Source organism: Scleropages formosus, chromosome 22, assembly GCF_900964775.1.
Source record: "Scleropages formosus chromosome 22, fSclFor1.1, whole genome shotgun sequence".
Lineage (NCBI taxonomy): Eukaryota > Metazoa > Chordata > Actinopteri > Osteoglossiformes > Osteoglossidae > Scleropages > Scleropages formosus.
In genome coordinates this window covers 23,122,518-23,145,600 of record NC_041827.1, presented here as the reverse complement: position 1 = coordinate 23,145,600, position 23,083 = coordinate 23,122,518, and the positions used below count along the sequence as shown (strand labels likewise).

The 23,083-nt window shown below is 43.3% G+C and overlaps 3 protein-coding genes across 5 annotated transcripts in view; 2 read left to right on the top strand and 1 right to left on the bottom strand.

Annotated features, from left to right (window-relative positions):
- Positions 1-1,790, top strand: part of LOC108923425 (metabotropic glutamate receptor 2-like) — a 44,603-nt gene extending 42,813 nt beyond the window's left edge. Inside the window, exon 6 of the mRNA XM_018734155.2 lies at positions 1,513-1,790. Coding sequence (XP_018589671.1) covers positions 1,513-1,586 — 74 coding nt within the window. The 3' untranslated portion in view covers positions 1,587-1,790. The remainder of the gene's footprint in view (positions 1-1,512) is intronic.
- A 68-nt stretch (positions 1,791-1,858) lies between these two features.
- Positions 1,859-9,669, bottom strand: rrp9 (ribosomal RNA processing 9, U3 small nucleolar RNA binding protein). 2 transcript variants are annotated; one of them, XM_029247826.1, is made up of 15 exons: positions 9,448-9,669; positions 9,203-9,282; positions 8,981-9,090; positions 8,447-8,514; positions 8,287-8,328; positions 8,043-8,169; positions 7,745-7,869; positions 7,413-7,505; positions 7,224-7,324; positions 6,573-6,707; positions 5,813-5,875; positions 5,147-5,292; positions 4,717-4,796; positions 4,048-4,121; positions 1,859-3,271 (listed from the first exon to the last, which is right to left on the bottom strand). In XM_029247826.1, exons 1-15 carry the CDS (start codon positions 9,520-9,522, stop codon positions 3,166-3,168), a joined length of 1,425 nt encoding a protein of 474 aa, XP_029103659.1. In that variant the 5' UTR covers positions 9,523-9,669; the 3' UTR covers positions 1,859-3,165. The 2 variants fall into 2 exon arrangements, with proteins under 2 accessions (XP_029103659.1, XP_029103660.1); XM_029247827.1 differs by having other exon boundaries at positions 9,451-9,669.
- Positions 9,670-11,131: 1,462 nt separating this feature from the next.
- Positions 11,132-23,083, top strand: parp3 (poly (ADP-ribose) polymerase family, member 3). Of its 2 annotated transcripts, none has more exons than XM_018734172.2 (11): positions 11,132-11,226; positions 12,951-13,153; positions 13,717-13,845; positions 15,102-15,284; positions 16,955-17,093; positions 17,612-17,835; positions 17,992-18,147; positions 18,229-18,312; positions 19,908-20,085; positions 20,173-20,316; positions 20,856-23,083. In XM_018734172.2, the coding sequence occupies exons 2-11, from the start codon at positions 12,971-12,973 to the stop codon at positions 21,029-21,031; spliced, it is 1,596 nt and encodes a 531-aa protein (XP_018589688.2). In that variant the 5' UTR covers positions 11,132-11,226; positions 12,951-12,970; the 3' UTR covers positions 21,032-23,083. The 2 variants fall into 2 exon arrangements, with proteins under 2 accessions (XP_018589688.2, XP_018589689.2); XM_018734173.2 differs by having other exon boundaries at positions 11,138-11,226; positions 12,954-13,153.

Here is a 23,083-nt window from a genome sequence, read left to right as displayed (position 1 = left end):
GCCAAGGCAGCAGACAAACGGAATAGGAGTGTGAGGAGTGTGAGACCACCCTGACTCAACTCTTGTCCATGGTGTTTACAACTTCTGTTCGGCGTTCCTGCATGCTCTACATCAATAACAAGATGATAAACACTGAACATCTATGTGATGACAAGGGGGTGCAGTGGTGCAGTGGTGCAGTGGGTTGGACCTCATCCTGCTCTCCAGTGGGTCTGGGGTTCGAGTCCCGCTTGGGGTGCCTTGTGATGGACTGGCATCCTGTTCTAGGTGTGTCCCCTTCTCCTCTGTCCTTACGACCTGTGTTGCCGGGTTAGGCTCCGGCTCCCTGCAACCCCGTACGGGACAAGTGGTTCAGCTGGTGTGTGTGTGATGAATCAGTCTACAAGTAGCACTAAGTAGGAGTCAACATAGTTTTGTTATTTTAAAATCAATTGAAAGTTTTTTTACTTTGTTTTAATGTAACCCATTCAATTAAATTTTTTATAGAGCACTCTTCATATGCAGTCAGTTATCAATTGAAATATTTTTTACAAAGCATTTTGTCATTAATTACAACTATAGCCGAAACTTTTACAGAACCGAACTCCTGTAAAAAAAAATAAGGGAATCGTGTATTTTTAAAGGGGGGTGCGGTGGCGCAGTGGGTTGGACCGGGTCCTGTTCTCCGGTGGGTCTGGGGTTCGAGTCCCGCTAGGGGTGCCTTGCGACGGACTGGCGTCCCGTCCTGGGTGTGTCCCCTCCCCCTCCCCCTCCGGCCTTACGCCCTGAGTTGCCGGGTTAGGCTCCGGTTCCCCGCGACCCCGTATGGGACAAGCGATTCAGAAAGTGTGCGTGTGTATTTTTAAAGTTTATTTGACTGTCACTTAGTAGTAAAAGTGACTTTGGATGTACAAACACATTGAATTGCGGTCAGACCCAGTGAGACCGACTCCCGTCTGTGCCCCTAAGGTGACGATCCCGTCTACAGGTTAGTGGCCTTGCTTGCACAATAAGCCACAGAACAAGTTCCCGAGCGCTTCTCGTAAATAACTAACTGTTCTGCATTACGATCAAATGTGATGACTGAGCCTCGCTGGCTAAGTGCTCCTGTCGTGGGCGACAGCGGCGCAGGGGCTTCCTGGGGGGTGCTGGGTAACGGTCCCGGAAACCATCATCATCTGTACATCTCTCCAGCATCCCGTGCTCAAGGGTCACCAGCAGCACAATTCATCATCATTTTTAGCCTGAGACTTGTTGTAATCAGCAGTACTGACGCTGGTAGGACCGACCGCACCTGCCGCTCACCATATGAGCCGTTGCTCCAAGGCCACCGCAGATAACAGGCTGACATTACTGCCTAATTGAGTCACAGGTTATTTCCTTGGAGGGAATGAGGCTGGGAAGATGAAGGCATGATTTTTTTTTTTTTACTGGTGTTATGGTGGGCGGGGTCTGGGTTAAGCCCCGCCTTCAGCAGCTTGCAAAGGGCGGGGGGTAAAGTGCAGCGAAGCATCTGAAATTCCTCTTTTGCAGCTTCGGCTTCCAACTTCGTGCCAACGGTGTGCAACGGCCGGGAGGTGGTGGACTCCACGACCTCCTCCTTGTGAGGGAGCGGGACCAGGGCCCTTCTGCCAGACAGTCGCTAGTCCAGGAACCGGAGTCAAGTGTTGCACATATACGGGAGCGGTTCCGATTTTGTCGTCATCTAAGTGCTGTGAGTTCAATGTCCCAATTCTGTTTCATCTTAACTCTGACTGGTAGCTATGAAGAAATGAAATAAAACTTAAAAAAAAAAAAAAAAAAACTACAGAATTCAGTATACCCCTTCTTTTTAATAAAGGTACCTTTTTGAGACATGAAGTAAACAATAGTCAAGTTGTTCAATGTATTATAAGAACCGTTTTTATTGTAGACTTTGGTGAACCAGTTTGTGCTTTCTTGTAATTTATGTAAATAAAATGTGTTTTTTATTAATATTAAAACTAGACTGCCTGACTTTTCCCATTAAATTCATTTGCAAAGAGCAGATTTTACAAGCTGATGGTTCAGGTCAAAAGAAAACATGAGCAGAATTAAGGAAACACTGCGCATTAGTGAATGATGGATAGCTGGACATTCAGAACTGTGATAAAAACACTTCTTTCACTGACACACGGTTTTTGCTCAGCTAATAATTTTTTGTACAATGTGCACTTTTTTCCTGCCGTAACTCGCGCTGAATTTCAGTGAACTCCTGCATTAAAACTAAATGTTAACGTGTGCGTACAAATCAACCTCTTCATAGCATAAGTACCCTTTGAATAATTTCTATATGCAAAATCCTTGATTTTTTAGATGTAATTTGCAATATTAAGTACAACCCTGCAAAGTTTATTTTTTGTTTTTAATTATTCTCTTATTAAATCATCCCAGGTTATAACCTAAGGCATAAAGGCAGCAAACAGTGGACACAGGATAATGTGGAGATACCTTATGTACATGAGATGCTGCTTAAGAGAATTCCTGGAATTCATCATTCAGCTCCCCTGAGGTGCCGTATTCTTCCGAGCGAATAGTTACACGGTCGCAGGATGAAGCGCAATCCCGCACCACGATGACTCTCGTCCACCACCGACATCAACGCTCCAACTGAGAGAGCATCTCATGTCGGGGTTTGTCAAACTCGGCCGCAACTCGAAAGCGCCGTAACGCGGATTTGGTCGCGAGGGGTATGGCGATGGAGAGACTCGGTCTTCCGCAGCCCAGCTGGAAGCAGAGGGTGTCCCCGTGGGTCGGCGTTTCCACACAAGCGCTGCAGACGCTCCTCGCGCACATCCTCACAAGCGTGTCGGTCCTCTCCTTGTGTGGGGCGTCTGCCAAAGGCCTTGTTCTTTCACACAGCATAATGAAAATGCTGTGCAATAACACAAGCTGTTCAAAGCCCCTCGATGACATCTGGAGCCTTGGGTGGATTGATTCTCTCTCCCACTGCAGATTTTGTTCCCCAAACCCGAGTAATTCAAAGCACCGAGATGTGAAGCAGGAATCACGAACGTGACATCTCTACCTGATGTTAAAGGAAGACGAACTACCCTTATCAATAAAATTATTTAATCAAAAAAAAAAAAAAAAACCACCCGCTAAGCATGTTACCTTTCAGAATATAAACTTTGAAATGAAATATGAGCTAGAAGCCACTCCAGGGAGCTACTCTCCATTCGTGCTACTCTGCTCCGGCTCTGAGTCTCGCTTCTTTAGAGGAATGATGTACAATCCATTCTTTGCTTCTTTAATTCTCCACCATCTGCCGAGCCTGGGGAAAAAAAAAAAAAAAAAAACCATTAGCGTGCAAGTGAACGTTAACTGGAATAAAGTACGAAAAAACCCTTCAGGTACCATATTTATGAAAGAGCACAAATGCAGCCTAAGAATAAAATTAGTAGAAAGGTTTCCCATTAATCTCTTGGGCATTAAAAAAAAAAGAATGTAATGCAAGAGCTCCATCTACTGTTTACAGCCCCAGCAGAACAAAAGCTCTGGCAGCAGAAAGGTGGACAGAATAGGTTTCACTAAAAATGTATCATATATATCATATCATTTAAAAAGCCTTCTCATATTTGGAAAAATGTCAGCAAAGAAAATCAAACTGATAACGCCATTTTATTCCGTTATTTCGCCACTTTCAGAGACCTTCAAAACCAGGAGCAAATTTAATGCCCTTCTGTTAAACTAACAATATTGCATAAAGCACCTGCTGTATATAGGTAGGGGGGCGAGGTGGTGCAGCAGGTTTGGCCTGTGCCCGCTGTGTGGTGGGTCTGGGGTTCGAGTCCTGCTTGGGGTGCCATGCAGTGGACTGGCGTCCCATCCTGGGTGTGTCCTCTCCTCTTTCGGCCTTGCGCCACGACCCCGCTTGGGACAAGCAGCTGTACACATTGCATGCGCGTGCGTGTGTGTGGCTATATAACTGACAGCCTTTGTCCCAACTGTGTCCTCCAGGCAAACGAAGCAGGCCAAAGATGTCACACAATGATTTACCTCCAGCAAAGCCCAAAAAAAGTAGCCAGGCAGCCCCTTATACCACAGTACCTGTGCTCCTGGCCAACTCCAGCCACCAGAAAATTTCCAGAGTTTGAGAATTTCAGGCTATTCACAAAACCCACCTGCAAGGGAAAAGGAGGCGGAAGTGAAAGCCATGTAAGATGAGTAAAAACCAGGTCTGTACCATCTTCATTTGGTTCCTTTGCTCAGTTTCTGTGGGCAGCTTTTGGAAATTTTTCTGCAGAAATATTCAATTTGTGCCCCGTAAAGGGAGCAGGTCTCAAACTGAAATATTAATAGCTATTTTCCTCCAAACGGTTAAGAAATTGATCCCATAAAATCATGTTTTTCATGCTGAAGGACACAAATAAATGACAAGAAAATATAGTTTCATGACCGCAAACACTTTACCGCAAGTAGTAAAGTATTGTGTAACGATTAACATGATATTTAGATCGTCAAACCTTATTAAGAGCTTAACTGGAATAAAAATCCACATAACCAGAGACTCTTCAGGAGCAGGACTAGAAAATGCTTTTTAATACTACCATCATAGTCCCTCTCAGAGATGACAAACCATGCAGCAACATGTCATCACATGACAGCTAATTTGTCTCAGCAATCATGTGACCCCGTTATGAAAAGGGAGGGGGAAAAAAACCTTAATTGTTACTGTGAGGCTGCAATGACTCTGAAGGGTAAAGACATGTGGTTTACCACAGGGATGCTGAAGAGGGGCTGCAGACTGCGGTACCCTTCACCGCACCTCCACAACTGCACCTTGGAATTATGGGAACCTGTGGAATAAAAGCACTGACACATCAGAGTCCCAACCTGCAAGAGAGCGCACTAGAGCTCTACAGAGGTGTCACACCCCATCCCCTCCATTCTCAGCAGCTGATCAACGCAATCAGAAAGGATTCAAAGACGACCACAATACATCCAGTTACAAGAGTAAAAACTAATGCTCACATTTATTCGCCTGGTCAACGCTTTTCTCCGAGCGACCGAACAGTTTCAGCACAACGCCGACGTCTCGGAAACGTAAAGAAAGGTTAAATAGGGCAAAGAGAGGCTGTTTGGAAGGGAGAAGGTTCATGTGGGTGGAAACGGAGAAAAGCCAGGCTGACCTCGGAAAGAGACCCACCTGAAGCCACGGCGTCGGTATTGTGCAGAGCCGTCACTGCCGAGATCCAGTAGGGCTGCTCGAGGCCCTCATCGCCATGGCAACCATGGGCTCGCTTCACTGTGCAGAGGGGTTTCTTCTTGTTGACGCTCCACAGGGCCAAAGACCTGGACAGGGAGCCAACCTTGATCAGCACCTTTGCTGCTTCCAGGGCATCATGATTAGCACTTGAATGAAAATGTATCGTTTTAACATTTTTTTCCCCCACCTTACTATTACAGGTGTTACACAAAGAATAGCAAATTTAAACTTCTACCAAGTCAGTGAAATTGCTAACTGGACAAGGCATTTCATTAAGAGCTCCATCGAACACTATTAATCGCTTCGCTTCAGTGAAAAACAGGCTCATGCTGATCCACGAGGCTTGGAGCTGAAAACCAATAATCCAGAAGCCGATGAAATATCATAAAACTGAGACCCAACATGTTACATGAAACAGTGTGCAGATGAGTCCTGTTTACCAGCGTTACTGGTAATGCTTTGGACTCACACTCATTTCCGTTTTGAATTCATTGATGCTTCACTGCAAACCCTTTGTCTAAGCAAATACAAAAGGAAAGTGATGCATGACATGATTTAATGCTAAAACTACTGCTTATCATTTATGGAGACAGGAGCTCCCCTCACCCATCATCAGCTCCTGAGATCATATGTTCCTCATTTATGAGCTGGATGCAGTCAATCGAACCTCTAAGGAAGGAGAACAAAATTCCATGTTAAGACCATGTTACACGATTTATATTGCATTAGAGGCCATGGGACATTTCAGTGAAGAGAGAAACGAGAGCTCAGTCAGTGTAGCTTTTACATCAGCGAGTTCTAAACCCTGCAGGTCGACACTCAGATTCCATTACTGCCTTTGGGCTCAAACCCACAAAAAAAAGCACATTAAACTCCACACAAATGTATATGTAGAAAATAAAAAAGTACAATTACACAATGTGCAAGCATTAAGCTTCAGAATTCTACCTCCAACTCTCATACCTTACACACTATTAGTCGCAACCCACATCTCAATGTGACATGAAATAAATAAATAAATAAAATAAATGATTAGAGTGGGTCAAAGTACACAAGGTTGCTAGCTCAAGTCCCAAGAAGCAGCTTCACGTAGCACATTTAACCCAACTACCGTGTCCAAATAACTGCAGCCCGTATAATCGAGTTAAAAATGAAGATAAAAGCAGTGCTGGATAAGTATGGGCAAAGCAAGGTGACAAGTACCATAGATCACACGCATATGACCAGGTTCCGACCAAAAGCTGGAATGACTGAAAAGCACCCACTTACTCAGCCACTTCCACACCAGTAGAAACACCAACTTCATGTTCACCTTCACGCTAGGTGCGTGTGCTACGAGCCCACGGGGAGCTGGCGAGCGACTCACTCGTGACCGTGAAAGACGAGCTGCGACTCCTCTGCGATCTTCCACACTCTAACGGTCTGGTCCCTCCCCCCTGCGGTCACGCACCGCTCGCGGCTCAAGCTGTCCAGGCCCGTGATCACATCCTGGTGGCCAAACCTGGCAACAGAGAGAGGAAGCAGTGGCTCACAGCAACATGCAGGGAGAGACGGTACACTGAGAAACCAGTGTAGATCTCTCCACTTACCTGAAGCGAGCGATTACAGTACATCGGTACAAGTATAATCATGTATCGTTTCTAGTAACTTCCGAAAGGGAAGACATCCAGACACCCTAAAATGAGGTTGACAGAACCATTCAAAAAACCTTCAACAAGTTTGACCCCCCCCCCCCCCATCTATTTCTTGCTACATCACCCTCCAAATTCACGTCGTTTCTCTTGTGGTACGAGTGATAATTACTCTTTCGCTCTTCCACACTTGGCAAGGAAACGCATGTTAACGTGGTGCTCGACACCACAATTTCCCTCTGTAAGCGTGCGGATGACCGACGTGCTCAAACCTCTTCCTCTTGATAAACCGACCCGTCATTTGCCTCACAATTCTAAGGAGCCGAGTGTCAACCAGCCACGTGACACAAAGCTGAGGCCACCTTCATTTATTAGACAGCACTCACATGGTCTCCACGTACGCGTTCTCGTCCACGTTCCACACCTTGATCGAGCGGTCGTGAGACGCGCTGTACAGGTCGTGCGTTCCCTTCCGGAAGGACAGGCCCTGTTCAGAGACGGAGGACCACGTGAAACGAGGACCCCGGGGAACTGCCGAGTACAAAAGAGGGCGACGAAAGGACACAAAGCCTCACCGACACGGCGTCTCGGTGCCCCGTGAACTTGTACAGATGTTTACAAGTCGTTGCCTCCCAAATCATGATCAACTTGTTCATGTCCCCAGTGGCCTTCAAAAACAAAAAACATGACAGCGTAAGAAATAATGTCAAGTTTTCCACCCAAAGGGCAATAAAACAGGTAAAGAAAGCTTTCTGGGAGAATTGAGCTTTATTCCTTATGCATCCCTTTCAATTCACTCCGCTTCAGTGGATCTTCGACGCAGAAAACGGCTACGCAGCATCTTCAGTGCGACGCTCCCAATACAGAAGATGACATTCCAAGCAGCGCGAGCGTGTGCGTTGCTCACCAGGTATTTGCCGTCAGACGATATTGCCATGCACAGGATGTGAGCAGTGTGGCCCACGTGTCTATCCTCAGTTCCCTTCCTCCCTCCAGGCACCGTGCGCAACTTCCGACCGCTCTCGACGTCCCCTGTAGCGGCAGGACAGAGCGCGGCCGAGATGCAGAATGCAGCCATTTCAAAGGTGAGAACACGAGCGCTTCTGGCATTTTCTCCGGCAGGGTCGCTCGTTTGTAACGTACACGTCCATAAATTAACTTTGCAAAGTTACTGTCGGTAAATAAGTGAGGATGAATTAACTGACACTTGATGATGGAGCAGTCCTTGGAGGCAGAGAAGATGAACTTGTCATCGGGAGAAACGACAAGGCAGGTCACTGGAAGCTTATGGCCCCTTAAGAGGCGCAAGTCGGCAGCATCTGGGACAAGGTACTGAAAAACACGAGCGGGAAAATGACGACAACAAGAGGCAACAAACACTCCTCCTTGAGAACAAAACTGCCCCAGACTACAACTATATGCAGCAAAGTAAAGGCAAGTAACACTTACATCTTGTGCGACCAAGCGCTGGAGTTTCCCCCTCTGTTCAAGCTGAGAACAACAATTTTGCAAAAAAACCGTTACTCACTCCACTGGGAATTTATGGTGACGGAAGAGACGGAGAAACGAAGTTGCTAAGGGCTGTAGCTGCATTCAGAAATAAAGTTACCACTTCTTCCTGAAGTCTTCCAGCAATCACATCAGTCTCACAAGAGCCATCTTCTGCAGTTTTTTCCTCTAAAACAGAAAGGGAATTATTAACACGCATAAATTTAGAAAGGGACTTCTTTTTAAAAGGCAGACAACGTGGTTCTTTGCCGATTTGATACGGAAGGTGCGATTTCTCCAAGCCCGGCTTGCGGCGCATTATCCGTCATCCCCCTTTGACAGCACCGATCATCTAAGGAAACCAAATTAAGAGTGTAGTACAAAAACGAAACTGTTCATTGCTCAGCACATCACTTTTCAATATCAGCCTGTGTCCAGAGGTCCAACAGAAGTTCTTCTAAATTAAAAACTGCTCTTGATTGTACCATAGAGTAGATAGGGTTTGTCCTCAACTGTGGGGTTAGGGTTACAACTGCCCAGGAGACAAAAAATCAGCACAAACTGAATGTGTACAACACACACACACACACACACACACACACACACACACACACACACACACACACACACACACACACACACACACGCCCCTGACCTTCTGCCCTCAGCTGGTCCAGGTACAGTTTGGCCAAGCGGAGCTTCTTCTCCTGGGCTGTTTCCTCCAAGTACTCATCCTCTGCTTTACTCTTCTTGTTGACTGGAGGGCTAAAGGTCAAAAAAAAAAAAAAAAAAAACCAAACAAGACGTGTCCATATAGGCAAAAAAAAAAAAAAAAAAAAGTATTTTAAATAAAAGCCAGGGGATTCTAGACACTTACCCTTCAGTCTCAGACTCGCTGGAAATCTCTTCATTGAGCACCTTCTTGAGAGCCCCTCTGCTTTTTCCACTAGCAGCAGCCTGAAACAGGAATTCTCCGAGTAACAACCATGTTCTAAATCTAGGGCCCATACGTTTTTTTAATCGAACACATGATCATGAACACAGTTACATGTACAGAAACAGTAAACGATCATGATCCAGGACCAGTCAGTCAGTCACTCACTCAGCCAGAACAGAACTCACCACCTTCCTCTTCTTAGCCACAGCATTTTCATCCGTTTTGGCGTTTCCTTTCTTTTTTATAAAGAAGGACGACATACTAGGCGACGATTACAAAGCACTGTATAAAATAGTATAAGCAACTGGAATTCGATCTCTACAAAAATCCCTTAACATCTGTAAAAAGTACACACACTGCTACTTCAACTCACATGGATACATTACACGTGCGCCCAGAGAGCGAGAGCCCTCTTTAACCACGCCCACTTGAAGGGAAACGTTGCTTTGATAGGCTATCTGATGCCGTTTAGTCCCGCCTTCTGAAAATATAGCGCATTTCTATTGTGCAGTTCCCGGACAGCCTTTAAATACTGAAATTTAATTGGCCACCACTTGTCGGGGTAGGTTGAATCAGAAGTAAGTGCGTTACGAATTGGAACCGGGGAAAACACTGCCTGAAACTCAGTTCCGTTTTCAAAACAAAAGGAAGGAGGTGGCGACGTGCCGCCCAGTTTGTAAATACATTTACAGTGACTTTTATAAATATGCTGTACATTTTAAACAGTAGGAAACATATGGCGTAATTCACACAGGCGAAGTAGCGTCACAGTGTTTTCAAAATGGTCGTTGTTGTGTAGCTTTGAGTTTGAGCGTTGGCGCGCACAGCGGTAATGAGACACTCTGCACCACTGCCTGACACTGCAGACAGCAGAGTAGTAGTTTTTTTGTTTGTTTTTTTTGAAAGACAATAAACACGTCATGTTTTTCAGATGGTAGCAGTGCTTACAGTCGCTTTGGAGAAGAGCGTCAGCTAAATGAATGAATTGTACATCACATGTAATACATGATGTAATAAAATAGGGGATGTGATTGTGATGTATTCCTAGCGGTTGTGTGAGGCTGAGACTTTTTCTTAGGTAAATTCACCCTGTGTTACGAATCCAGTCAATATTCCTTGTGGGAGAATCTGTTTCTCACATCCTTCAGAAATAATAACCGCTATTTGCTCTGTTTCAGAATGAGCTTTTCACCTTACCTTGTGTCACTGCTTATTGCAATACGTTTGGGTAACCCAGGGAGAAAGTATGGCTGCAGCCTCGCAAATACTTTAACAGACAAGTGTAAAGAAATTAAAGATTATACGCAAATTCTACCGTGTTGAGAATTTTCTGAAAAAATTCAGAGGTGGTATAGATGTAAATTGTTCTTTTTGTACCTTTTCTAGCCACTGCTTTTACACTAAAAGATATGGCAAGATGTCTGTATAAGAATGTTGCTTTTCCTTATGTGCTGTTTCGACTCCTCAATTATGATAGAAGCAATGAGAAACTGGAAAGTACCATCAATTTAATAACTGTCATAAGCCAAATGTCATACACCAAATTTATTAGGTCCAGGTCCAAATTTGCAAAGAAAAAAGCCTATGTTTTTCTTAGAGAATCTGAACAGTACATAAAGACTTTTCAAGAGTGTACTGTACTACTAGGGAGGCCATAAAGACTGGAATTGGAGTGAGTTGTAGTTTGTTTATTTATTTTTACTTATTTATATACTTCCCCCTGTCTAGGTTTGTTTTTTCTGTGTAACTTTTCTTGTGCTGTTATTTCGAGAACTGTGTTTATTTAATAAAGAAAAAACGGAGGAGACCATCGGAACTGTTGAGCCCCTTCTCGATGACGTCACGGCGCAGAAGCGAGATGGCGCGATGACGTCACGAGCACTTTCGGTTTCGGGGCGAGTGTGGGACCTCCCACGGCGGGATAGTGTCCGCAATCACTTCTTCCTGTGAGACGGTCCGATCAGGTGGGTGGCCTGTCTTTTTGGGTCGCTTTTGCGTTTGGCGGACACCCACTATCTGTGCAGTGAGACGCGTCACTCAGAGCGCGAGAGGACTGACATACACACAGACAGAGTTTGACGAGGCCGGGAAAGAACGAAACTTAGAAAGAAAGAAAGAAGGAAAGAAAGAAAGAAAAGCTTCAGGACACAGACAGAGGGAGCGGTTCGGTAATGAGTCGGTTAGGGAACCAGAGACGGGTTTTCTTTCTCTGTCTTTCATCATATTTGTCCCTTTCTCAAGTTGCGCAAGAAGGGGAAACGTGTTTGTTTGTGTCCGTTGTTCTGGTTTCGAAAGAAGCCGGCCGAGTGAGTGACAGACGGGGGCGGGTTCGTTTGGTTCGGTCGGTCGTCGGTCGGTCGGTTGGCCTCGCGCCTCGGCTCGCGCAGACATGTCCGGGCAGGTCGAGCTCCTCCTCCGGCCCGCCGCTGTTTTACCTCATTCACCTTTTCTAAAGCGCGTACACTAGTCTAGTCTATCTCAATTCACCTTCTACTTACTCTTACTTACTGTAATTTTCACACATATCATATCGTCACCAAACCGCCTTTTTTTCCTACCAGAGAGAACGTACAGATTTGAGCTGTTGTGTGTGAGAGCGAGTACAGACTAGATGATTGTTGAAACAATGAATTAGTTAAGAAAGATACAGAAGCTGCTCTTATAAATTCACTTTCCAACGTGTTATAAATTGCTGGTACAGAGTATAACTGGGCAAAACTGAAAGTCACTAGTAATAACCCCACGTTGAGGGTGTGTCCCCTCATGTCAAAGGCAATCCCACCTTTTCTGCTGCTAATTACTTCATAACTCAGTACAGTACTACAGTATTACTTATATTTTCCACCCCACTCCCAGAATAGATGTTACACTAGTAGTACACTGTGTACGGGTGAGAATTCACCCTGCTATGGACTTACATCTTGTCCATGGTGTACCACCCTCTGCCTCGTGCCCAGGATTGTGGACCCCCAAACCAGGACGAGTGGTTACTAAAAATAGGTGGAAAAATGTCCTAACGCTTTCATCCATCCATTGACGATGATAACATGTCCAGTGAAGGTCTGTGGTGGTACAGAGTCCATCCTGCAAGCATAAGGCATTAGGTGGGGTACAACCTGGACAGGTCTCCAGTCCATTGCAGTATATCATCTATTACTTTTTTTTATTTGCAGAGTAAGGGCAATTTAGAGTAATGAGTTCGCCTGAAACATACGTCTTTGGGCTGTGGGGCGAAACCCTTGTTAACGTGGCAAAAACATGCAAAGTCCAGAGAGACTGAGCAAGATTCGAACCTACGCCCAAACAGCCCAGAAGCTTTGAGGCAACAGCACTACTGACTGTGTGGCTGTGCTTTCCTTGAAATACATACATACGTGGTGCAGGGCCTATCCCGGAATTACTGGGTGCGAGTACCAGTCCATTTCAGTGAAATAAATAGTATTTAAAATGTAAATATTTTTATCTTCAGAAAGTTCGAGCTTGAACATCTGTTCACATTATCTAAAGACTGACTGCGCTGATGTAATAACAATATAATGTATTTAAAAATAGTAGAGAATTTGAAGATTCTAGTTAGTTACCAAATGAACTTTTAAAGGAAAAATTCAGGGTGCAGATGTTGGGGTGTGCGCAGTGCAGCGAGAAAGATGTCGTCTGCCATATTAACGAAAATACATTTTGCTTTAAGAAGGCGAAAACACTAAAGCCATGCCTCCAAAGAGAAAGGCAGCTTCAGCTGCGAAAGCCGGTGGGAAGAAGATCAAAGAGGAGGCTGCTGGACCAAAGGATGCTTTCAGGACTGCTAAAGAGGCGCTGAAGGTAGCGGCACCAAAGGAAAAAGGCAAGCGAAAGGCGGATGCGTGCTTCGAGTTCCGGTACGGTGGGGCCGAGGTGAGAGCACTTTTCGTTAATGCGGAGAAATGCCTGGTAAGCCGAAGCAGGGGCTTTCGGTGAAACGCCTCAAAGTCCAGTTCTCGTAACGAGAATGGGCGTACCTTGAGGGATGACTCTAGCTGAGCTTCAAGATTGTGGCGCGATATTACTGCAAGCTAATTTTTGTCTTTGGCCACCGTAATACATAATAAGAAATTAACATCACAACAAAGGCTTGACAATATGTTAAACGTGCTCATTATTATTGTCTTTTGTTCAGTCGACACCCATGTCCAAGGTGGCTTAACATCTTAAGGCAATACAATAAACCACTTACCATTATTTACATTCAGGCAACATGTTGTTCTTACTGCAGCTTTTCAAGGGAAATACCTTATTCAAGGGTTTTACGGCAGGTGTGGGTTTTGAATCGGGAACTTTCAGTTTGGAAAGCGATCGCTCTAACCGCTACACCACCTACTGTCCAATTTAAGGAGTGCAAACACCTCTAAGGCAGGAAAAAAATAATTTGCTGTTATGCGCAGTATGTGATGTGGTGTTTGCTCACACTGACGCGCCAGGTCTATGAAGATTACGACTGCATGCTCAACCAGACCAACGTCGGTCAGAACAACAACAAGTTCTATGTCATTCAAGTTTTACAAACAGGAGATGGACAGTTCTACTGCTGGACAAGATGGGGTAGAGTGGTAAGTCCTTTCACTGGTGACATTTCTGTTTCTCAAAATATTTGACACTAAAGTTGTTCTACGTGTGGAGAAATTATTGTGCATTTTGTATTTGGAGAAAAAAAGCTGTAAGTAAACAACGATCTTGGCGTTTGGTACCAAACCAGTCGGACTAGATGCGCATTCAGATTTTCACTTATTTGGCTTAAAATAACACCCTGGCAAAAACCTATGTCACAAAAACAACTCTTATGCTTGATCTAAGAAGCCACTTGGATGAGTGGTGAAACATCTTCAAAAAAACTCAAGCAAGTCCAGCTGCCTTTGTTTTAACTTTGTTTTTAGATATACCATGACCTGGATAACTGAGAGTCTTCACAGACATGCTTGATCTGAAATGCATAGGTCAGAAAGCTGGCATATAGAAACGTTAAATTTAAATTACAACAGCAAAGAGAGCCTTATTTAAAATGGTATAGCCAACTGTGAAGATAGCCTAAATACAGTGCCGCTTCAAAGTATGCGAACCCCTTGTGTTCCTTAGTTTTACATTTTAATTTCATGAAATGGTAATTTAATGAGCAGCAGTCTTTCTCATCTGACATAATAGGTGTGTAATTATCAGTTCCTTATGACCGGGTGGCATGGCGACACAGTGAGTAGCGCTCCTATCTCTCAACACCTGGGTAGTGCAAGAGGACCTGGGTTCGATCCCTGCTCAGTCTGTGTGGAGTTTGCATGTTCTCCCTGTGTCTGTGTGGGTTACATCCAGGTGCTCTGGTTTCCTCCCACAGTCCAAAGACATGCTGTTCAGGTTCACCCTTAGTGTGTGAGTGACAGAGAGTGAGAGTGTGTGTGTGTGTGTGTGTTCATTCGTTCCACTGATGTATGGATGAGTGACCCATAGTAAATAGTGTATCTAACAGTGTAAGTCACCGCGGTGAATACGGTGTGTGGGCTGATAACCACTAAGATTTTATCGGAAGTCGCTTTTGAGAAAAGCGCCTGCTAAATATGTAAATGTAATGTATGTTGCTTTGGAGGAAATTATGTGTCTTAGAAAAACGGAATTAGTGCAGGTTTAAAAATGAATGAAGCTCAAGTTGCACTGGTTAAACCAAGTAGGTCAGTTGAATCAAGTGTGTAAATGACCAGTTAATATAATATTAATATACTGTAGAAGTATAATGCCTGTCCCTATAGGATTCACAAACTTTCAAGCTGCACTGTATATAAGTTTTGCATACTTGTGATTTGTGAGGTCTGTTTTTCCACAGGGAGAAACGGGTACATTCAAGGCACCTGGAAGCTATGCAAGTCCTGAAAAGGCGATCAGCGAGTTTGAGAAGAAGTTCAAGGACAAGACGAAAAACAAGTGGTGTGATAGGGAGAATTTTGTTTCTCATCCTGGGAAATACACGCTTATAGAGGTGGATGGAGACCAGGATGCGGAGATCAGGGTGAGGGAATGCCACCTGACACTGTTCTTCAGGACTACTCTTAACTGTACAACTCAGAATAAATCCTCTTACATTTCATCAAGTTCAAGGGCTAATAAGACATTAATATCTAATACCATGACATTAAATTCAGCTTACAAAATCAACTGGGACTGGAAGTTTGTAACTCGTTCCCAATTGCAAAGTCGCAGTCAATACAAACTTAAAAATATAGATGTCTCTCAATTTATGTGAAGTTTAAGTTCTGCAAAAATGTTGTCTATAGTTATAATAAATAAAATGGAAAATAAAAATTAAATAAGTCTTTCTTTTACATTTTTATTAATTTTGGGCTACATATAAATTAATAATATGTTAAAATTACTGACAGAATTACATTGTATTCACGTATGAGTATTAACAGCAGATTGTGGGCCGATTTATCCCATCAGCGAGTGCCGTGTTTGTCATCTTGTTATTGATCACCAGCACTCTGGGACACCAGACTAGAGCTGTAAAAATTGTGGAAGCTAGTTGAATTAATCCAGTCCCACGTTCATATTCTGTTGGGGTGCACTGTACTGCCATCTGTTGGTTTGGTGCATGAACATGTTACATGCCAGTCCATCGCAGAGCCACAACTAGGTACTGGAGCAATTGCAGGGCAAGCACCTTGCACAGGGGCACTACAGCCAGAGACTGAACCTGCAACGTCTGGAGCCAAAGGCAGCTGCTCCAACCATGATGCCACCAGCTGCTACTTCAGCCATCGTCAACAATTGCTTGTCCCAAGCCGGGGGTCGCAGCGAGCCTTACTCAGCAATGCAAGGCGCAAGGGATGCCAGTCTGCCGCAAGCCACCCCAAGCAGGGCTTGAACCCCAGACCAGCCATACAGCAGGCACCAGCTGAACCCACCATGCCCTCTGCTGCTGCTTCAGAATTTACATTTATTCATTTGGCTGATACTTTTCTTCAAAGTAACTTAAAATGTTAAGGTCACAATTATTACATGCTTACCCATGTATACAGCTGGGTAACTTTTACTGGAGCAATTTAGGGTCAGTACCTTGCTCAAGGGTACTACAGTCAGAGGTGGGGATCAAACCTGCAATTTTTGGGTCTAGAGGTAGTAGCTCTAACCCCTACACTACTAGCTGTCCTCATACTCCAACTAGAATAGAATAGTTTTATAATAAATGTTTTGCACATTTTCCTCCCAAACTGAAACATCACTATGAATAAACTTTAATGAGTTTTTTTTTTTTTTTTTTAATTTTTTTATTTTAAAAAGACACCTCAGTTGGAAGTTGCAAATGGTTTTCGGGTTAGTTCACCCAGATGAACAACTAGTATAATGGTTAGGGCTGTTGCCTTTAGACCCAAAGGCTGGAGGTTTGATCCCTACCTCTGGCTGTAGTCCCCTTGAGCCAGGTACTTACCCTAAGTTGCTCTAATAACATTACCTGGCTCTGTAAATAATTGTGACCTTAATGTTCTAAGTTTCTTTGGAGAGACATGACAGATATGTGAATTAATGTAGTAAACATTTTGAACTCCTGCCTCCAGCCTGTATGGACTTAGAACCCATAACCATCATACACACAGAATACAACTCCCTTCCTGCCTCCTGACTTTCTTGTGGCTTTGGGTCATTCAGCGTTGCTATTGCTGTTGTCTGTGGCTCCTGCAGGCGGATGCAGTCGATGGCTCGGTGTCCAGAGTGGTGAAGAACATCCTTCCCTGTTCACTGGACAGTTCCACACAGAAGCTTATTGAACTCATCTTCAGCAATGACATGTTCAAAGAAGCCATGGAACACATGAACCTGGGTGAGCGCTGGTCGCTGTGTAATTCAGTAAAAAGTCCATGGTACAGTATTATACTGGCTCTGTTCTACCATCTCAGTGATTGTCTACATGCTGGCAATGGGTGAAGTTTGCTAAATCAGGCTTAGAAATGAAAAAGTTACAGCTGAATTCGTACAAAGTTCTTATTGAAAGATTCTTCATGTGCACATCATGTTGTCTACTGTGTGTATATTGCTTGTGCTTACAACCAGACATTTTTTAAATCCAGAAACATTGAAAATGTGTGACTACTGGATATATTCATTTTACTATTAGACTTCCCTTAGAAAAATGCATAACCAGGCACTATGATTCTTAATTTGATTTTTAATTTCTAAAATATTTTTTCTATAAAATATGGGGAGCTTTATTTAGCATTATGTTTCCTACCTATGAAGTTTTCTTGGCATTAGTGACCTGTTAATTTTTGACTGTTTGTAGTGTCATTGGATGATTCGCAGTGCGTATGAATGCATTCGTTTAATGAACCTTGTCTGCAGACATTAAAAAGATGCCTCTTGGAAAGCTGAGCAAGGCTCAGATCGCCAAAGGCTTTGAAGTTCTGGAGGAGCTAGAGGAGGCCCTAAAGAAGAAAGGCAAGAAGGCCGACCTCGAAAACCTCTCCTCCAGGTTCTTCACCATCATCCCACACAACTTTGGCCGGCAGAAGCCTCCAGTCATAGACACTTCAGAAATTTTGGAAAAAAAGAAAGAGATGCTGTTGGTGAGACAACTTTAAAGGAGACACTTGTTATTACACAACTTGAGCATTGCTAGACTCAGCACTGCATGCAGTGGCACCCATGTCTGACTGTGCATTGAATCTGTACCATGGTTTCTATTCCAAACAGCAGTTTCCATACATTGTTTTCTCCTTCAGGTGTTGGCTGATATCGAAATTGCTCAAGGTCTCAAAGCAGAGACTGAGAAAATCAAAGAGGAGATGGTTGAAGATGTCCCCCACCTAGCTGATCGGAATTATTCATCATTAAAATGCAATCTCACTCTACTGGGCAAAGATACAGAGGATTATAAGGTGTAGTAATTTTGCTGTTAATGGCTTCTGGCTTTTATAATAACCCTGCAGCAACCAGGTTTTTCTTCTTTTTCATTGTAGATAATAGAAACATACCTGAAAGCGACAGAAGCGGGATACAAACTGAGTATTATTGACATATGGAAAGTAGACAGGCATAATGAGGTAAGGAGGACAAAACAACTGTGGGGAAAATGAAACTCCTATTAAATCCAAAAAATGCTAAAACAGTTATACTGTATTAGGTTTTTTTTTTTTTTTTTTAATTTAAAAAAACAGGGTTGTACATTTATTAATTAAGTGGACACTTTAAAATGACATATATCTAAGAACAATACAACAGTTCATTACACCAACAGAAGGAGAGATTTGGATTCAGACACGTGATTCTTGAGTACAGTCAAGTTGTCACATACTACTATATAAATCAGTATACATTACAAATGTAGCTGCACGTAGGCCTTTTTTTAAAGTGATTAACATAACATACACATTTATCCCGTGCTTAGGCGATCATAGGATAAGTGAGTCTGAAAGAGGTGAGTTCTGAGATCCTTCTTGGATATGGAGAGTGATTCAGCAGTTCTGAGTGAAAGGTATTGTTCATATACCAAGGGTCATCAATACACTGATCAAGGTACTGCCGCAGTACCTCTTTTGGGATTTTATCTGCAATATTTTACATTACAAAACAAGTGTATGTTGTTAGAATTCAGAGTAAGTATTGAAAAAGTTGAAACTGTAGAGGGGTGGACAAAATACTGGAAACGTGATGGTGAAGGAGGAGTTTAATTTTGAAGTAACTAAATCACATTCACAAAAACAGCTGCAAAGGTGAGTCATTAATTTTGATTGCCAGTTATCAATATGTGTCCACTATAAAAGAGCTCTGAAAATGACCACTTTGATATGAGAGCTTTCAGAACAACAGGAGGCAAATCTTCTAAGCAAATATGTTGTACAAATATAAACATATATATTGTAGACCTGCTTGTAACCTAAGGTTGTAGTAGCTTATCATTGAAAAGCGGGTAGGGGGCGCGGTGGTGCAGTGGGTTGGACCGGGTCCTGCACTCTGGTGGGTCTGGGGTTCGAGTCCCACTTGGGGTGCCTTGCGACGGACTGGCGTCCCGTCCTGGGTGTGTCCCCTCCCCCTCCGGCCTTACGCCCTGAGTTGTCGGGTTAGGCTCCGGCTCCCCGCGACCCCGTATGGGACAAGTGGTTCAGAAAGTGTGTGTGTGAAAAGCGGGTAACGATCTCCACACCGTAGACCGACAGCATCCACGTCTATGGAACTGAATATTTTACATATACAGTACCGTTTTACAGCATTTTGATAACGGGAAGGGGGTAGTATAGTGGTTAGAGCTGCTACCTTTGAATTTTAAGGTGGTAGGTTTGATTCTCACCTCCAGCTGTAGTACCTTTGCTCAAAGTACTTAGTCTATATTGCTCTAGTAAAATCACCCAGCTGAATAAATGGGTCGATCACTAAGTAACTTAACATTGTAAGTTGCTTTGGAAGAAAGTGTCAGATAAATGTAATGAAAGCCTTATGGCCTGATAGTCAGTAAGAGGATTGCTTATTTGGCACTGATAGTGTATTAACAAAGACATTTAAATCACTAGATAAATTTCTTGGCCATTATATTAAATACTGTAATGGAAGAAATGCATATATGAATATTGGCAGGTACAGCTCAATAATTTCTGAAATCTCCGAAAGTGTTAACCGTCTTATGTTTTGTTGTCCTGTGCAGGCAGAGCGATTCAAGGAACATGAAGGAATGGACAACAGGCGGCTGCTGTGGCATGGAACCAATGTGGCTGTGGTAGCTGCCATCCTCAAAAGTGGCCTGAGGATTATGCCTCATTCCGGTGGACGCGTTGGCAGGGGCATCTATTTTGCTTCTGAGAACAGAATGTCTGCGGGCTTTGGTAGGGAACCTGGTGAAACAGGATATATACACGGTATATGTAGTCCGGAAATTTTTGATTACTTAAATTTGGCACTCTGTATTGCAGTACGTACATCCAAAGGCACTGGTGTGATGTTCCTCAATGAGGTCTGCCTTGGGGAGGAGTACACCATCACCAGAGATGACTCGAGCCTCAGAAGCCCTCCCAAGGGTTACGACAGTGTGGTTGCTCGTGGACAGTGTGAACCAGGTACACAATGTCAGTCATCTTTTGAAGCAGTAAATGCTAGGGCTTTTGTCAAAAAAAATCTCTTCTCAGATCTATCAGGTCAAATGCCCAGATGTATCAGTTTTCTTGCTTTTAAAGCATTTTTTCCCCATTGGTAGCCCTTTTGAAGCTTTTTATTTTTTGTGTACCTCAGACTTCTTTTTTTGGTGATTTATTGTAGATTGTGGCAATGGTAATTATGGTATTGCCACCATGGTAATTATGCATTTGTCCTTTTGTAGCACATCCTTAAAATTTGTTCCTCCAAAAAGCAGTTCTTTCATTATTCAGTTCAGTTTAATTTAATTGGTTTTACTCAATTTACTTGCAAAGTGTCTGCTCATATTGTGTACTCAGGGTCCTCACAAATTTTGTTGAGCCCTGTGTCATACCTGAGTTCTCTTAAAGAGCAGTCAGGTGTCCATGTGCAGGTCCTTTGGAACTTTACCTCTGTAGTCAGTGTTCAGGTCAGACGTATCTGTTGAATGCCTCAGTGCTTTCACTGCTCCTCTGCTTTTCAGATCCCTCTAAGGACATCTCCATCACCATCGACGGTAAGCGTGTGGCTGTTCCACAGGGACCCCCTCTTGAACAACCACAGTATAAAAACAGTTTCTTTTACAACAGCGAGTATCTCATCTACAAGGAGAGCCAGTGTCGCATCAGATATCTCCTGGAGCTCAAGTTCCCATATTAGATGATATATATGACGTTAAGTGATGGTTTCTTAGAAGTGCCCATTATTATCAGACACTTTCCTGTGCCTTATTCTTTCCCACTATGGGTATGCTCTTGCTCTGGGTTTCCCCTGTGGCCTCCTACAGCATTCCTGGCTGCTAAAATTTCCTTCTATTATTCTATAAAAATCATATATAAATGCAAATTTGTATGAATGTTTGACACACATATGTAACATCTACACTTCAGTGATGCTCAAATGAGAGGAAGGAGACTTCCTCTGAAGGCGGAAGTGTTACAGCTCAGGTGTGTCAACTTCAAGGAGTGACTACATGGGAAGTTGTGGGGGACAAATGCATACCAAGTTTTATTCTTTGCATAGTTCTTAAACAATAGTAACCAAGACATTAAAACGGAATGGTATTTTCCATAATAATCAATGGCTCTTAGTCATAAACAAACACAGCTTAGTGCAAACTAGGGCAATGCTTCCACAAACTGACTAAAGTTCAAGCAATTTATAAAATCCAAAAACTAAACCTGCTCACAAAAGCAGTTTTCTCTCAGCTTCTCACATGCTACCAAAAAGGAGAGGGGAAAAAAAACTGCCTTCTCCAGTCTGTCTTAGAGTCCTCAACTTCCAGATTGGCCACACACACCTGGTGCTTGATTTCCTCCCAGTGAGCCAGGTGCAACTCTGAGCTTCTGCCACAGAGGCTTTAGTTGTTGCTTTTTCCGTCTTGGAAAGTTTCAACCCCCGAAGGTGTTCTTGGGAAGCAAAGAGAAAATGTCGCAGAACAGTGCCTCCGGTTTTGGCCACTACTGTAACAGAACCACAGAGTTTGTTTCGGTGTAGCCCTCCAGCAGTCCTGTTCCCTGCGCACAATCACTGAACACACACTGTTGTCCCATTGCGTCTGTCGCATAGTGCAGACTGCATGTTCACACCTCAGGTGGGAAGACACTGGGTCTTCTTCAGCCCTGAGCTCATCATTTATTTATTCAACATATGGCCCCATTTAGAGAGGCTTTACTCATCGACGCTTCCCCTCCTGGGATATTTGCTGCTGCTGTTGTGCGTTTATTTAGCATATGTTCTCTTCCAAGGTGGCTTTGTTTAATGACAGCTTTGGCCCTTTTAGGTAGATACCACACTATGTCTATGTCTTGAGAGTGCAATCTGCAGATGTTTTTACTACATTGTTCTTATTGAAGTGTTTGGCTCAAACAAGATTGCATATTCATTATTGGTGATGCGTGCGCTTATATATGTACTGTATGAACCTCAGAGCACGCATTTCTGAAGGGAATTAACCATCATGGATCATTCTAAACTGTTTACCATAAAAATGGTATAATAAAATGAATAATAATGATTGTTTTCTAAGCGATGTAAAATGAAGGGTCCTTTAGAATAAATGTTATCAAACAGAAGTTGATTTGCTTCAGTGTATGAAGTTTACTTAGCATGTTTGTTGCACTGTATTCCACTATGATATTTACATTTACATTGATTCATTCAGCAGATGTTTTTCCTCAAAAGCGACGTACAAGATATGTGTTTAGAAGGACAGTTGGTGAAAAGGGGCACATATGATCTCTTTAATGAATGCCCCCCATCAAGAGAAACTAAATATAAATGTAATACTGCAGCTCCTGTGATTGGAAGAGCTGTTACTGATGATAGATGAATAGTAAACTGGAAATGCTGCACACTGGCATTTTGTGTGCTCTTTCAAAGATTTGTCTGGCATGCCAGAAGGTGGCACTTAGAAGTGTCATTTCGTGTTCAATGTGTACATTTTGCCATATAAAATTGCTAACACTGTGTTGCTAATTAAAGTTAAAGAGCTTGGAAAAATCAGGAAATCTCAGCAGCGACAACAGATTGTATGAAATATTGCTGCATGCCTGCTGTGAAGTGTACATGTATCCATGTCTGCTGCTCTGATTCATTTTGAAGTCAGTGCTCCTCCTAGTTTGTGTTCCTCTATAAGCCATTTCACTGACTGTGTGCTGTAGCTCCAATAAAACCAAACACTGATGTGCACAACACTGAGTTCCATGTCTT

Bases quoted from the DNA above. Each gene is read 5' to 3' on its own strand.
- rrp9 (XM_029247826.1), bottom strand. From the start codon at position 9,522: ATGTCGTCCTTCTTTATAAAAAAGAAAGGAAACGCCAAAACGGATGAA. The intron at 9,091-9,202 runs GTAAGTGTCTAG...TTTGACCTTTAG, and splicing joins AGCGAGTCTGAGACTGAAGG to CCCTCCAGTCAACAAGAAGA. The intron at 3,272-4,047 runs GTACTGTGGTAT...TTTTTTCCCCAG, and splicing joins GGAGTTGGCCAGGAGCACAG to GCTCGGCAGATGGTGGAGAA.
- parp3 (XM_018734172.2), top strand. From the start codon at position 12,971: ATGCCTCCAAAGAGAAAGGCAGCTTCAGCTGCGAAAGCCGGTGGGAAG. The intron at 13,154-13,716 runs GTGAGAGCACTT...CTGACGCGCCAG, and splicing joins TCCGGTACGGTGGGGCCGAG to GTCTATGAAGATTACGACTG. The intron at 20,317-20,855 runs GTACACAATGTC...TCTGCTTTTCAG, and splicing joins TCGTGGACAGTGTGAACCAG to ATCCCTCTAAGGACATCTCC.